Raw genomic sequence first — 17,352 nt, 5'->3', positions numbered from 1 at the left:
TTGGAGCAACCCAAGTAACTGCATTTACAGAATCTCCTGGCTCACTTAACCAAAAGAAAAATCCTTAAATCCTTAATTCTATGATTTCCTATCAACTGTTTTTAGACCCTTTCCAGAGGTGCAAATGATTAGTCAGTTTAAAGGTACTGAAGAATCAAACATACTAAGTTCAATGCATGCCACATTTATTCATGAACTATGACAAGAGAGCTGACTCTTTCAGCCTACTAATGATTGTCGATAAATGCCATAGTATGAAATGACTCAATCAAAGAAAAAAAAAAAGAAAATCTAAATTCCTATGAACAGAGTTTTAAAAGGGTTACATCAAATTAATTTCTGTTCCTTTAGCCCTATTAACAGTACAAAGAAATAAATAAAAGTGCAGAGAGTTACAGGTGCAAACTAATAAACAAATCAAAGTTGTATTTAGCAAATCATAATATGCATGAAGATTAAAGCAGTGATTCACTGTAAGTATTATCCTAAAGCTTTAAAAATGAGCGGTCAAGAATAGCTAAAAGATTATGCATATAAAACATGTCTACATGGATAACACATGCATAGGGGCAGTTTATAGCCAGATGTAGGTTGTATTTAACCAGCTCACTTCTTCCAAATGTTGAGACACATACCCTTTATAGCAGAAGTATAAATTAAAAAACATATCATTCAGGGTTCAGTGACTTAGATCTTCATGACAAAACAATGTCATCTACTTTATCATTCTGACTGACACAAATTCAATTTACAGAGGGCTTGGATTTTTATTGTCATAAACAGTGTGCCAAGGGGATGAAAAATGCTGCCAAACCACAAAAGGGGCATTTGGGGCAGGATTTTTTGTTTTAATTTTACATAATGGCACAAAATACAAATATGATAGTAAAAAGAGGTAAAAAATAGTGCTGAATATAATATTTAAATGTGGATATATTCCAGATGAATATGATGTGAAGAAGATTAACCATCATTTCTTTGCTGTTTAATTTATTATTCATAAAAGAGTTAGGCTTTCAATAGGTGAGATATTTCACAGCCAAGTTCCAATTTAAATAGAAGCATTTATTTTAATAATTATTAATAAGTACAGTATACAGCATCATTATGTATAAAAATTACCTTTCTCTATTTCCTCTAAGACAAAGGAATTGATCGTGTAATTTCTATGTAAATATACCCTGACAATGATCAAAGCAGTTTTTAAACATCAAAACAGCTTTGGGGGCTGAGCCCTAATAAACTGATGAATTTAATTACTGTGATTTTACATTTAGTCATTTAGCTTATGATTGAAGGATTTCTTTTTTTCTGCCGGTCTTTTCTGTAGATGATGTATTTTGATGAGCTGCAAAAAGAATGCTCATGCAGTACAATTAATTATGTCACATTAGGATAAAGCACCTTCAATCAAAGCTGCACCATTTCTAATCTCTGTGCACAATAGATCCAAGACAGTAGAGACTTTTGTACCTGTAATGTGATTGATGCTAAATTCAGTAGCACCTCTATAAAAAAAAAAAAAGAATTCTTGGGAAGACAACAGTTTCCCCTACACTGAGAAATTCAATAGGAAAGGTACCTTTAGTGCTCAAACTTTTCCAGGCAAAAAATCGTTTCACCAAGCAGCAATTCCTAAGCAGTTTCTTGCAGTTTGCAGGTTTCTGATGATATTGTTGCAAATCTTCTTTCTCTTCATGTGCTTTCTTCTCAGGGGCTAACATATCCATCCTAAACAAAAACTTAACCTTTATTTCTCCTGAAAGGTATATATATGCACAACTTAAATTCATAGACTGGGGGTGAGGGAAATAGGGGGTGGAGGGTGGGGGGGAAATGGAGGAGATGGAAGGAGGATAGAGGGAAGAGTTTTAGGATCTCACAATTATTCTTAGCTGATACAGTTACAGTATTAATTAACTTGAATTACTGTATTCATATTCTTATGGCATGAATTATTAATCTGAAATATTAATTTATTTGCACAAAAATATATAGGGATAAAAACATTAGATTTCTATTATAAAAAAAAATCCTCTGATTTTACTTAAAATATATGTTATGTAAAATCTTTAGATGGTAAATAAATATTTACTTCTTACCTGAGTCAGTTGTTTAGGTAAAGGAAACAACGTAATCCTCTATGCATGAACCTATTATCCCTCCTATCTTAGCTTGCCTTACATCGGTGTCATAAAGCAGAGCTGCACTCCTCTAGCTGTTACTGAAGGGCAGCTGCTCTACCCAGAAAAGATGAATAGTTGAGTTTCTGAGCTGCCTTAATGCCAGTGTCACTCAAATGCAGAAAAGCAGCTGAGCCACTTAAAGCCAGTTGTACTCTTGGGGATCATTTCTCTATGCTACCTTCTGATTCACACAGATAAACCAGTAAATTTCTTTAAGATGTTGTTTTTCTTTATGGACTGCCACTTTGAAGGAGCCAGGGGGTCACTGGGAACTACCACCACTGACTACAACCTAAACCAAGACCTACTACAGGGCCTATAATTTGAAGAAAAAAAAACATACAAGAAAAAAAACATGCCTGCCCAGCACTCCTATACTTTTATTCTACCCCAAGGTCACGAAGAAGTCCAAAGCAGCATTCCTCTGTTTGCTCTTCATTTGGTTCCAGCATGAGCTGCCAAGGAGTGCACTACTGCTGAGCACAGAACTGAGCTGCACTGCTGCAGCCATTTGACAGTGGGCTCAGGACTGCTCCAGGTGAGCTCCTCTAATTACATCCAGTAAGTACACCCAACCAAAACAAGGACAACAAAGCAGCCACTACTTCCCTCTCATCCTCTCACAGCAATTTCTGCCCCACAGTCTTATTCCATAAAGGGCAAACACAATTAAGTTCTAAAGACAAAAAGTAGGAGAGAAAAAAACAAAATGTTGGCATTTTTTGTAGTAGATATGAGTTACAGAAATAAAGCTGACTTTTCAATTGTAAACCTATTACTTCCTAATCAAAGTATGACATAACTCATCACTTCATTGTGTGAATTTTCTATTGATTATGCAAAAGATTCCAGGAAGTTATTTTCATTTATTGAAATGTATCTTTGAAAATGTACTAGATTTCTGAAATTTTTTTTCTCAGATTTCCTTCTAACTGGATTAGTTTCATTGATGATTATACAAATCTGCAAGTTTGAGCCACCTAAGCCCAATGCATGATGTGAAAATTCCTATGTGCAATTGAATTTTGACTTAGGACAAAGCATAACACACAAAACCATGTACCTACTTACAACATCTGGAGACATCTCAGATTTACCACTATGTGTTAAGTTGAAGCTTTTAAAGTATAACACTTGCACCTATCCATCATCAGTCAATGCTGTTCATAACAGTGTGGGCCTTAACAACAGATTTTTAGGCAGCTACAGTGTAGGGGAGCACTTCCATTCAAATTCTTACCTAGGGATATATTTCAGACCCTTCATTATCCAGAACTGATGAGGACTAAAATTTGCACTGTTTGAACAGCACCTGCTGCTATCCAGTCTGCTGAGTCCTACTGCATGACACAGCACTACAGTCATGGCTCTGTTCCCACCACAAGCTGCTATCAAGGTGAGCTGAATTTCAATCAGGTAAGAGTTTCTGGAACTTCTACAAATGCTGTAGAGAATGTTCCTCCAGTTAAGTACATTTCACAGCTCACATCTAGTAATTTTAAAAGGCGTTATTCTGAAAATGGATATTATATTGATATTTTACTTTGCTAAGAAATATGTTTTCACCACAAAAGTTCCAGCATGGATTTCAAGATGATTGCTGAAAGAGAATTTTGATTTGGAAGAAGAAATCACAAAAGTAAGTTATTGCATGGAAATAGTATCTAGTTTGAAAATATTTCCTCCCAGTCATTTTTTATATCTGTCTTAGAATAAAATTAATGCACTCCAGAAATTAATCCCTTTGGAAACTGGAAGTTTACTTTTGATCACATTGCCTGTGCAGGGCATCCACAGAAAGCCAGCTTTTTTTTCTGGTGTCATGCACAGGCGGTAAACCATTATGTCTAGCAGGTCTGGGTTCATAAACTACACAGTATCATACAGTACAGCTCCAAACAGCTAAAACTAGTGTTATTGAAATTACTTGTATTTAAGTTTCCTGATATAAATCTGCAAAGAAACTGCTTGTCTATTTAAAGGTCAATATCAAAACTCTTGATCTTCAAACTCAAATGCTATCTCTCATGCCCTCTCCAATCATCCTTAATGCCAATGCACAGCTGCTTCATCTCAAAGGTTTGTGAATCCAAGGGAGTGAATGAGGAAACAGACATGGGAGCTGAGAAGGGTGTCTGGAAACATTAAGCCATGCTGGGACAGTAAACAGGAATGTATTCTGTCTAGACTTTGACAATAGTAGAAAGTTACTTGGTATGTCCCCATCATTAGCAGTTGAATGTGGTTCTTTAGGAGAAGTAAGAACACAGAAAACCTTTGCCAGAGATGGGATACATGAAAACAAATGGCATGACACCACCCAAAGTGATATGGAGGGGGTAGAACCTTCACTGAAATCTTCAGGAGTTGCTTAAGTGAAGCTGAGAATTGTGTTTTATTTATCATGACACCAAGAACTTCAACTGAGATACCACATTTACAAACCTAATCTCCGTAAAAAATAATTATATGTAATACTAGAGATAAATTGGCCACGTAAGAAACATCCAAAAAAGTACCATGTGTGGAAAGTATATCAATTCCAAATCCACAGAATCCGTCATTTACCTAAGTACCTAGATTCATTAAATAATATAGGCAAAAGACAAAAAGGAACTATGAGTACACTGATTGGTGGAAGGATGAACCATTCAACAAGTCCAAATGAGCTTTGTTACTGAAATCAGTGTACCTACAGGGGACTGGTACCTGGAATTTACTGAGACTGAACAACCCAGGATCTGGGAATGGGGAGATCTTCCAACAAAAAGTTAATGAAATGGGTAAGAAAGAAAATAAATACAACTATTTACTATTGAGAGCATCAAAAACAATGTAGAGAAGTTATCTACAAAAACCCTTAAATACCTCCAGTTTGAGCCCTTGCTTGGATGTTGTTGTAGAAGGAACTGGAAACGTGCACTAACCCTGACCATATACCTCGAGTCAGGAGAGGTAAACCTTTTATTTGCAGCATTACGATGCCTGGAAATGGGGAATGCAGAAAACAAACAGGTTGTCTGCAACTTCCTGTGATAAGATTTAATCTGAAATCAGTTACATCCAAAAATAAAGCCATATTTCAGTATAATTTGTTAGCTTTTTATTGATAGTTAAACAACTGCTTTTATAAGTGATCTCAGCAGTGTTGCTTAAAAACTTCAGTCACAAGCTGAGTGATATCACAGAGTAGGAGGCATTTTCAGGAATTCGAGCTGGAGGGAATGTCTTTTACTTTTTTTTACTTTACTTGGTTGTGCATGAATATGACTGCAAATCATCTCTTACTACTATCTGACATGAACTGAAATTTGGGAATAAGGAACAGAATTTTGTGTTGACTTCTTGAAAACTATGTAACTTTTTCCTTGATAATGAAATGGCAGTTGAAAAAACAAGAGGCATTGTTACAAGATGAGAAATAGCATGGGAATACTTCAGAAAAAACAGAACCAACATAGCATGTATGTTTTTCTAGGGGCTCTTTACAAAACTATTAGTTCCATCGGTTGATTGCTCTTGAGTGCAACTTCAAGAACCTTCACTGATGACTGCAAATTGTGGGAACTGTGATCTCATAAGGGTCCTGCTGAAAGAAATTCTTTAGTTTTAAAGATGGTTAGGTTAAACCAATGTCAATTAGGCTGCTAGAGGCTGCAGTTATAAGCTAAGAAATGAACACTGAAAAATAGGACAAGGTTACAGATCGGATGAGTGTGTAGGAGACTGAAGGCATATTAAGGAATATTACAGTGAGATGCTTCAGAGATAAAGCCAGATGCTTTTTTGTTTTAATTTTGTTTTTCTTAGGAGTAGCACTATTTTATAATATCTAACTTTGGAAGATGAAATAAAGGCTTTGTTAATGGAAAGGAAAATTTCTTTCTGCAATATGAATGATGGAATAAAAAAAGATGGGAAATAAAAGTTTACCAGCTATTTATTTGCTCTTAATATAAAGTGCTCTTGAAGGTTTTACTTTGGCACTAACTTGAGCTCCATTAACATCTTTTTAGGAAGATGGTTTCATCACTTATGTTCATCTACTTAAAGACAAAAAAAATAAGAAAATTTAAAAAAGCTTTTGGATAAATACCAGGAATCAAAAGCTTCCTGTGCTCTTTTAATATCAATTAAGATGCCGAGTTCTGCTTTTGCCAGGAGGTAAGCAAAACAAACAGGCAAATCATAATCTGTGTTAAATGCAGTAAGAGCTGAGCAGTGACAGCCACTGTGGAAAGCCTGCGGGAAGCATCTCGATATTTCCCACAAATACAGAGAGAAATGCTACCTTCTCTAGTTGTTCTCACCTAAGAAAGGTCATCCTTCTTGATGTATGAGATGTCTGAAAGTTCTGCCTGTATATATGTGATGAATCTCAATATTGTAAAGATGCTAGGAAAAAAATATGAATATTCTGTGGGGCAGGACTGCCCTTGTCTCCTTTTTGTTTATTTAGCTCTGGAGCCTTTGGTAGAAGAGTATAGAGTAATCATTTATTTCAGGTTACGCTCAGGTTGCCTGGCACAGAAGGAGAACGTCTGAACTGACTTGCGTTATGTCACAGTACTTCTGGGCAGTACAGGTGACAGGAACACATTTTGACACCATCAACAATTATTTGACTGCAGCAAGAACAATGAATAACATAAGAGAGAGCATATATTTGGGGTGGGCATTTCAGAGTGCCAGAGGAATTTTGTATCATAATGAGCCCTTCTGGGACTATGGATATACTGGGATGAGCTCTCACTGGGTGATTCAGTAGCTGAACCTCACTGAGAGAACAGGTTTACCTCTTGTCAGATTATAGTGATTACAGAGATATGGGCAGAATGGATTTTTATGTTAATTAAATGTTCATGTTAACTAAAACCTTCTTGCTTACTTATCACTTGTCTGGGGTCTACATATTCTACCTGAATTGGTTAAAGTAAAAAGGATCTTCTACCTGTTCAGAGGTAATAAATATTTCTCAGCAAAGAAATGTATAGTCTGTCTACAGGTGGAAGAATTTTGCAGCTGCCAAGAAGATTTCTTTTCATTAATTTAAGGATTTTTGGTAGATACAGAATAACATGACAGAAGAAAACTGAACTAATTAGAGTGGAAAAAAATGCAACACTTAAGAACTTCCCATTTGTTTCGTGAAGCCTTCTTTGTAAAGGTAACTTCACATTAGCAAATTGGAACAATCACATTCCATTGCTGTGAAAGGCACCGAGTCAATAATCCATAAAAAAATTATTTTGAAAAAAAATATTTACTAGTATCAGCCAGGTATTCTTCCTCAACTGAAGAGGTCTATCCTCCCACTGAGGTGGACCCTGTCAGAAGAAGGTCAGAGGAATGGGTTAAGTAAAGCAAATATACCAAGAATGTGCTGAGCTCACTCAGTTTATTTGAGAACTGTAGGCTCTGATACTACAAAAGGGTTGAAACATGACTGAAATTCATCCACATAGCCTGAGCTTATGAAGAATTAACGAGCTTATTGGACTGTTTAGCTTCCTAAACTAAGACTTTATGTCTCATAGTCATGGGATGAATATACAGAAGTCTTAATATCTAAAACAAATAGATGCTGTTTTGTACAATTGTATATCATCATTGTATATCATCTTTTACAACAAAAAGACCTACTTAAGAAGATCTGTAGATGATAATGAATGCTGATGAGACTACACATGGCATGACTCTGTGTATAATCAATTAGAAATATTGATAAATCAGGATGTTTCACTTCAGAATTATCAGAATATGAGACTGGACTTAAAAAGTATGAAATCATGTCATGTAACCACATCAGCAGGAGATTCCCAGCTAACTCATATCTATCAGAGCAACATTTCAGGTGACAATCACCACTTTGGAAAGCACTACATTTTGAGATGAATCCGTCTAACCCTTTTGCTCAGGCTTCCAATTAGGCTAATGCTTGTCAAAAAAACCTTAGAAGTTGCCTGAAATTTTCCTTCTTGTTGGATCTTTATCATTTACATGTAATTCATAACTAAAGGAGTCTGGAAAAAAAAAATACCCATCCTTATTCTGTCTACCTGGAGCTTCCAAAATGCAACATACTTAAATTTGGCTGAGATATTTAGGCTTTCTTATTTTCTCTATGCATCTAGATCAGTCAGTATCTGATAGAGAAAAGGAGCTCAGTTCTCATATCGCCATTTCAGAACTAAATTTTTAGAATGCAACTGAATTAAGATGGTAGTTCATAAACCTCCTAGGGGCAGTGATTTATTTATGAACATCTAATTAAGCAAATGCATATTAGGCTTGAAAAGCTTTCACGAAGAAATTAAATAAAAGAAACAAGCTTTTCAGCACAACTGATAGCTTTTTTCCTATCTTGTGGATGTCACATCTTTCAGCTACCTCTTGGCAGCACTGAATAATGCTGTGGTAGCATAGCATGGGTAACAAGAAAGGCCAGAAACCTGCAGTTCTTATGCAAAACAAGCTGCTGACCAGACAATATGCTGTAGATCGGTCTGCAGTATCAAGTGAAGTTAATTCAATAACAAATATATATATATATTTCCAAGACTCATAGCCCTCTTTTTTTACTTGCTTGCTTTTATAAGCAATTTATTTTTACTACCTGAAATTATCATTTTCCTGATTCCCTTCATCCAAGATACTGTTGGAAGTAAATGGCTTAGAATAAGAAAATAGTAAGGTAAATCATGAACAGAATGACATACTACATGCTATAAAGCAATCAGAATCGCTTTTGTTTACTCACTGAAGAACAAGAACAAAATCCAAATTATACCGCATACAGTAATATCTTAAAAGGAAAAACAGGTGAACCTGAGAAATTAACTGAACAGCCAAAATTAGAAGCTTTTAAAAATTGATTGACCCATGAGATGTGTTTTACTTGTAATTTGGACACTGAAGTAGTAACTCGAGAATGTATTGCAATGCCTCTGCACAACATATCTGGGAAAGGAAGCAAAACAGATTTCATATTTCATTTCAGTTTCAAATAAAATTGACTATAAACCATTAGATGAGAAGTTTGATGATTTCATATTTCAGCAGAACATAACTCATATTTTTCCTCAAAAAGACACAGAAGCCTCATTTATATGAGATATACATACTGCCTGGAGACAGAACACACTGTGAACACATTTGTCACTTGGATTCCTGATGAAGTATCAGCTTAAGAACTCCTAAACAACATTCCAAGTTTTGGAGAAAACCACACATTGGATACAACTTACATTTTTAGGGTGCCATATGATGTTGCATCAAATAAAATTGTCTTGAAAATTTTCATCTCATCAGTTATCATGCCTGTTGCCTTATGCTCAGCAAAATAATGGTAAATGATCTCAAGGAAAATGGAACAGAGAGTAAAAACAATAATGATTCTCAGACAGACTTTAATGCTCTGCATTTATTTGGATACACATGCAGAGTGTACAGTGTTCTGAAGTAGATGAAAAAAGCAGCAGATATTTCTAGATTTTAATACAAGCTTTCATATGGTGTCATAAAATTTTACTCTAATGAAATTTATCACAAATAATTTGTTTTTTCCCAGATATGAACAGCCTCAAAGCTGAACAGAGGTGTAGAGAATACAAATTTGGAATACAATCAGATGCACTGTACTGCAGTTACATAAGCATCAAGGCTTGATTCTGCAACCTGCTGAATGCTTGCAACTCTTACTGTTGATAAAAGGACGTAGTTCTCAGCATTCTGCAAGATCAGGCTCAGGTGATTATTTAACACTGACAAATTATCATTTGAATATCCTTGAACTTTTAAATGTAGAATTTCTTCATTAATGTCCCTGAAGTGAAACAAAAAAAAAAATGTAGCAAGTGGAAATTCACATTGTGGTACATTAGGAGGTACTAAGAAGGCAAACACAATGTTTCCAAGAAAAAAAAATAAAGTTCATTTAATATTTGATAAGGTCGTAGGATGCCTTTTTGCACAGCTTTCGAATAACTGAATTTTGCGTGTGGCATCACATTACTATTTAGTAAATTCAATTAATAAGTGCTTTTTTTTTTTTTTTTTTTTTTTGCTACCTGATGCAAATAAATGAGACATACTGGATCTGTTAACAAATAGCAAGTTAATACTGTTGCTTCAGAAACATGTTCTTTATTTCAACAGCTGCCAGGGAGTATTTAATCTTTACTAAATTATACAACATAAACAACAATTCTAAAACTAGTTACATGTGCCTCAGATATTATGAGTTCAACTTGTTTGTACATATCTAGAGGCCAAGATGATCAATACCTGTAATTTAGGTTTATGTTGAATTAGCATCTGGTAGGCTGAATGCCCTGAGCATTTATCACTTGGACTACCAATACAATTTAAGATGCTTATTTTACAGTGATTTAGTGTCTGTTGTGAATATGCCTAACAGCAACGGAAACAGAAATCTACTGTTTTGTCAAAGAACAAAGAAAACTCAAGCACTACAAGAGAGCAGAACCCTTAGTCTTCCATTGGAACAGCTACACGCAATGGCAAGGTTTTCTTTCCTCCTTCCAAACTCTTGGCTTAATTGGACAGACTAGTTAGCATAACTGATAGCTGCAATGTTTTTTGCAGCCAAATGAACTGACATCACACCAAATGGTTATCAAATAGTTAACAGCTACAGGTTTACCATTATAAAAGACAACTTTCCTCAATAATCAGCATACAAAATATAAACAACTATGGAAAAACCTTTTTCTATGTTCTATCAATTTTCTGTAAAGATCCTTGTGCAATACAGATAGCGTGAATAAAATAATACTACGAAAATGGAGAGCTGCAAATCAAGTTATCAATCTCCACCTTAAATTCAAACCCAGTGAAGAATAAATATTAAGTGAAGTATTAAAACAGTCTCAGATAAAGCTTCTGTCCACCTTAAACTCCCTTCACAGCACAATATATCCAATGTGTACAGTGTAGACTACCTACAGCTTCCAAGACCTCCCACAACTCTTCTAAACAGAACACCTGGGGGGCTTTTCCTGAAAACAATGATGAATGTTTGAATTCAATGTGTGTTCTTATATCTGATTACATGCTACCAACATAGGTTAAATACCCGTGCTTGTATAATGATGCCAAGTTATTTACAGTAAAATTCTGAAATTGATACAACATACTAGGAAACTAGGAAATCAGATTCCATCAGCAGCATCCTAACGCTTTGCAGAGATGGAAAACATCTCGCAAGCTTCTAATTCCACTGCCACTTTCCAGGCAGTTGTCACTTCTCCATATTGCACAGCACAATGGCAGTGCTGGTATTATAGACCAAGAAAGAAACAGAAAAGACACAATTTAGTATCTCACACACTTTTGCAATCCAGTCTGTCATAATGTTGCAAATTATTATATTATTTGAAAGACATATTTGAGAGACAAACAGAAGTCTCATCTTTATCTATCCTTATTAAATAAAGCTTCTGTTATTTTCAGTGCTAATGAATAAGAGTAATTATTTCTCATTTTCCTCTTTGGTCAAATACATACAAAGAAGCTTTCACTGTACAATTAATAGATGGAAAATGAGATGAAATCAATACATGTTTCTACAATGCTTACAGAGACAGCATAGCTGGATAGTGCTCATCTGATGCATTATAAAAACTTTAATAATTTAGATTTAGAAAGATTTAATTAAATAATCTTATAATTAAGATTTAGAAATGACATATTTTAGTCTAAAACGACTAGTTTGCTATTGAAAATGCATCAGCAGATTAGGACTCTAACATGTACTAGATCTGGTTATTTCTATTTCCCTTCTCTATCACATAATATAAAGAGGTCTAACATTGAACCTTAGCTAGATGCTGTGTTGTCACCAACAATCAGAATACTAATAAGTGAATTCAAGATTAATTAATTTTCCAGGATTATACCATTTGAATATGTTGTTTTTAAGCAAAGAAGACAGTGTCAAAGCTACACAAAAATTTGTACTTTATCAGATGACCTTCATTTATACCTATGCTAAATGCTCATGTGATTAAAAATCTGAATAATTGGAGGGATTTTTAATGCAATAATTTCAATAATGTTCATTAGTGTATCCACATTTTCATATCTTTAGGCTATAAAGGTATGTTCAAATTAATAAACTACCTCATAGATAAGATGGCATGCAGTGTCTAACAGTTCGGTTCTTGGAACTATTGTTAGGAAGTCAGTCATAAACTTTACAATAATATTTTTTGACCTTCCCATGTCATGTAAATTGATGTGTGCCTGACATAGGCAGACTTTGATGCTAAATTCAAAGCTTTCAAGTCTGTCATTGCTCCCATGTTGTAATTGGATGTATCTCTAAAGGAGACTGAAATAGCAGAGCAAAACCAGGAACCACAGTACAGGAATATATTAACATTACTTTTCAAAAATATACATATTTCTAGCTCTTTTGAAAGAGATACAATTGTGATTTCTCAGTTAAGTACATCCTATAAAACAAGACTATATACTAAATGCTGACACTGTGTAATTATATATAGTAAAGTGGTTACATTGTTTGTAAGCTTATTCTGTATTGCTTGGCATTTTTTATTATAAAAATGAGATCCAATTAATCAGAAATAGGCATTCATATTTCTTTGCCTTTTTTAATGTTGATGTTTTGTCTGTCACCTAACATTTCATGATCAAGCAAAACAATTGTATTTAGTCATTTGCAATGATAACTGAACAACCTATAACTGCAGGATTCAGTGAGCTGAATATACTATTATGATCACATAATACAGGTGAGAAAACCAAGAGGTAAATAAAGTGTCAGGCTTAGAAATATTAACAGACTGAAGGTACAGATGCTACATACACTGATAGAAGTACACATAAGTAACAGTTATATAAGTATATATAATTCAAGACCAGGTACCATAAGATAGGATGCTCCTTTAAAGCATCACAGCAGTACTCCAATGCTCAATATGTATGTCCATAACAGGTATTACTAGCAGGATGATCCACCACACTCATACCAACAGACTGTATTTTTTATGACTAAATATTGCACTCTGACAAAAGTGATGTATCGATAACTGCATATACTAAACAATAAGGAAAATAATTTCAATTAGGAAATTCCCAAATTAATTTATAATGTTGGACGGAAACATGAACAAGGACAAGAGGAAGGAGACAGAGAATGTGAGGGAAAGGATAATTAAGACTCTTATTTTACTTTTCTTTCTGAATTGAAAAAAAAAATATATATATAAATCAATTTGTGATGAAAAATAACTATTAAGGCTGAGAGTTAAAGATTCAAGAAATGTGGTATTAAGAAATTCCTGTGATAATTTTCCATATTAAAATGTATAAGAGAAAATAATGTCAGCTCATGCAATTCATATAGTACAGATCCCCAAACTCTAGATCCATTATTGTTGTACATCTAAGGAGATAAATAAGAAATAAGGATAAATAATTTCATATTGTGAGAAACGGACACTTCATAAAAAGATGAGAAAGTGATTTAGTATTTCTCCCAGATCTGATTTCACACCTCGTTAGTATAGCTAAGAAACCTGTAGAGCTCTGATAACTTAAAATATTTCTTATAAGAACTGGGTCATCATCTTGAAGACATTCTAATTTAGGTATCTGTATCTTGCTTTCCTACCTTCTCTGACAAGTAATAGAAACTATATTGGAGCACTGCAAAACGTTCTTGTCATGTAAGCCACACACATCTAGAGGGACAATTTGTTATTTCTATCTATATAATAATCTCAGAAGGCAAAATTCCACATACATGGATGAAAAATATGGTAAATCAGTTCATTTTTAGGAGACACCATATTAACTTACACGCTATCCAACAAGCACCATACTATTTTCTAGTGATTCAAAACTAATCTAAAAAGAAGATACTCTTGCATTGCATAATTGCATAATCTCCAAACTTGCTAAATGCCTGTCAAAATACAAAGATCTTTATGTAAAGACAAATTACTTCTTTCTGGGTATTAATTTCACACATACAAAATAAAACCAAAAACCAACCAACAAACCCACCAAAGAAACCAACCTCATTTTATTAACCAACTCTGTTAATGGACCAGGTCAGAATATCTTCAGAGGGTGTTTCCAAATAAAAACCATGAGATTAAATACACCTCTACATTCCCTATCTGGAGGCATTTATAAATTACACATTTTTTCAGCGGTAGTGATTGAAGATTTTTCATAGGAAAGAACGTGTATAAGATCAAAAATAGAGAAACTGCTTAGTTAGAAGGGGGTAAAAGGCAGAGTAGCCATCTGACTTTTGGTGCCCTGATTTTTAAATCAGGTGGGTAAATTCCTTCTTTTTTATAGTGCAGAAAGCAGCCCCATTAGAGAGTGATGAAGAATTCCTGCTTGTTCTGCCCTGAGCTGCCCTCTTCTGGCTGCATTTACAACCCAACCTGTAGCCTAAAGCTGAGGCAGCATGAACACTTTTTGCTATGTCATTTCAATTTCTATCAAGTCCTATTACCCATAGGCACTATGGGATCATGAAATGTAAAAGAATTATAAAACATGAAAGTAATATCACTCCCAGTGCCATGGAAGCCATTAAAAAGCCATTTTCTATTGACAGTTGATGTACACAAGTTACAGATAATGACCATTATAAAGGTGCTTGTGCGTAGTGCATGTAGGCAGAATGGAGAAACTCAAACAATAATACCTCAGGGTGGTATATGGTGTACTGCTGATTCTTTATGGCAACTACAACATAGTAACCAAACAGTAGCATTCATAATCTGCCAAAAAGACTGTGAGAAAGTTCTTTGCTATTTCAAGACTCATCTGCAGTGGGTTGCAAATGCATTTCACAGAATACACATTAAGAATGTTTCTGCCTAGGGGCTGTCAGCCTTTACTGTATTATGGAAGTACCTAATCTCTTCAGTATACTAGGTGCTACAGAAACACATTTTAAAATAGTTTCTTTTTCTACAGGCCACAACACCAACAGACAAGGTGAAGGCCATGTAGAGGAAGGCATCCATTGTCTCCATTTGGCAGATAGGGAATGGGAGCCCACAAATTCTCATTGATTTGCCTGAGGCAATGTGTAGCAGGGCCAAGAATTTGACCTAGACAGCTTGAGTTCCAGACCACAGCCTTCTCTCATTAATATATGCTCCTTTCTGCATTTTTTTCCCCATGATCTAGCAAATAAAAGAACACTACTTTGTATCAAGTTCAATAGAATCACAGTTTTAAAATGATTTTCAGGAGTCAGTAAATTTGAAAATCAGACGATAAATTTTAAGCTGTATTGATTTTAGTTTCTTTCCTCAGCTATTATGTTCTTCAAACCATCTTCTGTAATTTGATTCAAGCATTGGAAGTCCTTTGAGAGCACATGAAACAGTATTTCAGTTAAACCACTAATGTGATTTTTCATCAATCAAATATTAAAGACTTAGAGAGAAAATAAACATGAACTATAAGAAATGTTTCTGAAAGCAGTTCAAAAGATGCACATCTGTGCAGCTCTGCAAATAGACAAGGGATTCAGTTTTGTGCCGTAAGCTGAGTGATTACATTTTGTGCATCATACATCCATATACTGAAGTGTGAGAAATGAAGATGACTGTAAGTATGGATAAAAGTACAATCCTAGATAAGATAGCTGCTGACAGTACTTGTATGAAAGATTTCCTTACCATTTGTTGCAAAGCAGAAATCAAATGACTAACCATAATGGATGAATTCCAACAAGCTCAGGGAATTATTTCTCTCCTAAATTATAACATTATACAATGTAATGAATTACATATCTATGCCTTTTGTTTGGTAAACTGAAATGAAAAAGAAAATAAATAAATAATTCTGTGAGCCAAAGTCTCAGTTGATAGAGATTTGTATTACTGGGAGAATTAAGGTGAAAAAAACTCCCAAAATAAAAATAAATCAGTTCCGTGATTTATCACTATACAAACAAAATTGCTGACTAGTAATTAGGAGATTTATTAACACTTGAGACTTTTTAGAGAATGTTGTTTTTCCAAGTCGTGGGAAATATGCAGTACACTCTACAGTTTGACTCCTGGGATAACTGCATGACAACATTCTCATCTGAAAAAAGTAATGATGGAAGAATGTGTCTGCAAGAATAGAGAGGCTGCATCACACCTAGGCATCCGTTGATTTTCATAAACAAGATCTCAGAATTTGACACTGTTTACTGCAAGTTAATTATCCACACCACTCAATATATTGAAAGGCAAATCATTACCTGTGAAAAATTATGCAAAGACATTTGAAAAGAATACAATAAATGTTGGTTCTACACATATACTGCAATTTCATACTGGAAATAAGAAATATGTGAGGAGAAAAAAAAACTGATAATAAGACCAAAATATGATAAGGAAAAAGATAATAATCTTCTACTCTTTCTAATTTTATTACAGCAAAAAGAAGCATTGTGTACAGCAAAATATCAATTCCCAAACTGCTGCTTTGTCACTTTGGCATTTCTTGTAAAAGCTTATAGTGAACTTTGCAGCTAGTTCTAACAGACTGGGGCACTGGTGTGAGAGCCTGGATGAAGTGAAACACTGGCACAATTACAGGTTTTAAGCAATATTTATCAAAACTTTTGGAACATTTGCAGAAAATAATTATCTGTGAATAAAAGCACCTACTTCTTAGGCAGCTCAAGAACAAGAAAATAATTGCTATCAGAATATTACTCACCAATTTTTTTGGTCTTTTTTCAGCTAACAATGAATGCATGCAACCTTCCAGGCAAAAGGTGAGGAACTACCAGTGCTAGTATTGTAGCATATGTTTTTATCTCCTCAGTAACTCTTTGCTGTTATATTTTTGTCTTTTTTACTTGTACTTTAGTACTCAGAAGGTAGGCAGAGAAATCAGTTTCAATTCTAGGCTGCCTGTGTAGTTTCAGGGGAGTCTACATGAGTAGCGTTGGATAAATAACTGACCTATTCAGTCTTTCACCAATAAACATTCTTTGTTCACTCCTCATAGGCTTATGGCTTGGGCTTATGGCTGAAGAGTTTAAAGTAGAGCACCAGCTGGTTCTCAGCTAAACATCTGGGAGTCTGAGAGACTACAATGATATCAAGTAGATATCAGTATCATCTGATATCATGCAGAATCAAAC

General features: G+C 34.7%; 1 protein-coding gene across 3 annotated transcripts in view; it reads right to left on the bottom strand.

Moving 5' to 3' along the window:
* The window catches only part of KCNIP4 (potassium voltage-gated channel interacting protein 4), a 372,702-nt gene that overhangs the window by 332,720 nt on the left and 22,630 nt on the right, over window positions 1-17,352 (bottom strand). Inside the window, exons 1-2 of one of the 3 annotated variants that reach the window (XM_015862837.2) lie at window positions 2,103-2,229; window positions 1,583-1,731 (exon numbers count right to left, since the gene is read on the bottom strand). The exons of the other annotated variants lie outside the window; for them this stretch is intronic. Of the exons in view, the coding sequence (XP_015718323.1) occupies window positions 1,583-1,730 (148 nt within the window). The 5' untranslated portion in view covers window position 1,731; window positions 2,103-2,229. Of the gene's footprint in view, window positions 1-1,582; window positions 1,732-2,102; window positions 2,230-17,352 lie in introns of those variants that run through there. 3 annotated transcript variants of the gene reach the window in all.

Source organism: Coturnix japonica, chromosome 4 (assembly GCF_001577835.2).
Source record: "Coturnix japonica isolate 7356 chromosome 4, Coturnix japonica 2.1, whole genome shotgun sequence".
In the NCBI taxonomy this organism is placed as follows: Eukaryota; Metazoa; Chordata; class Aves; order Galliformes; family Phasianidae; genus Coturnix; species Coturnix japonica.
The sequence above is the reverse complement of the archived record's forward strand: the minus strand, read 5'-3'. Positions and strand labels throughout refer to the sequence as shown.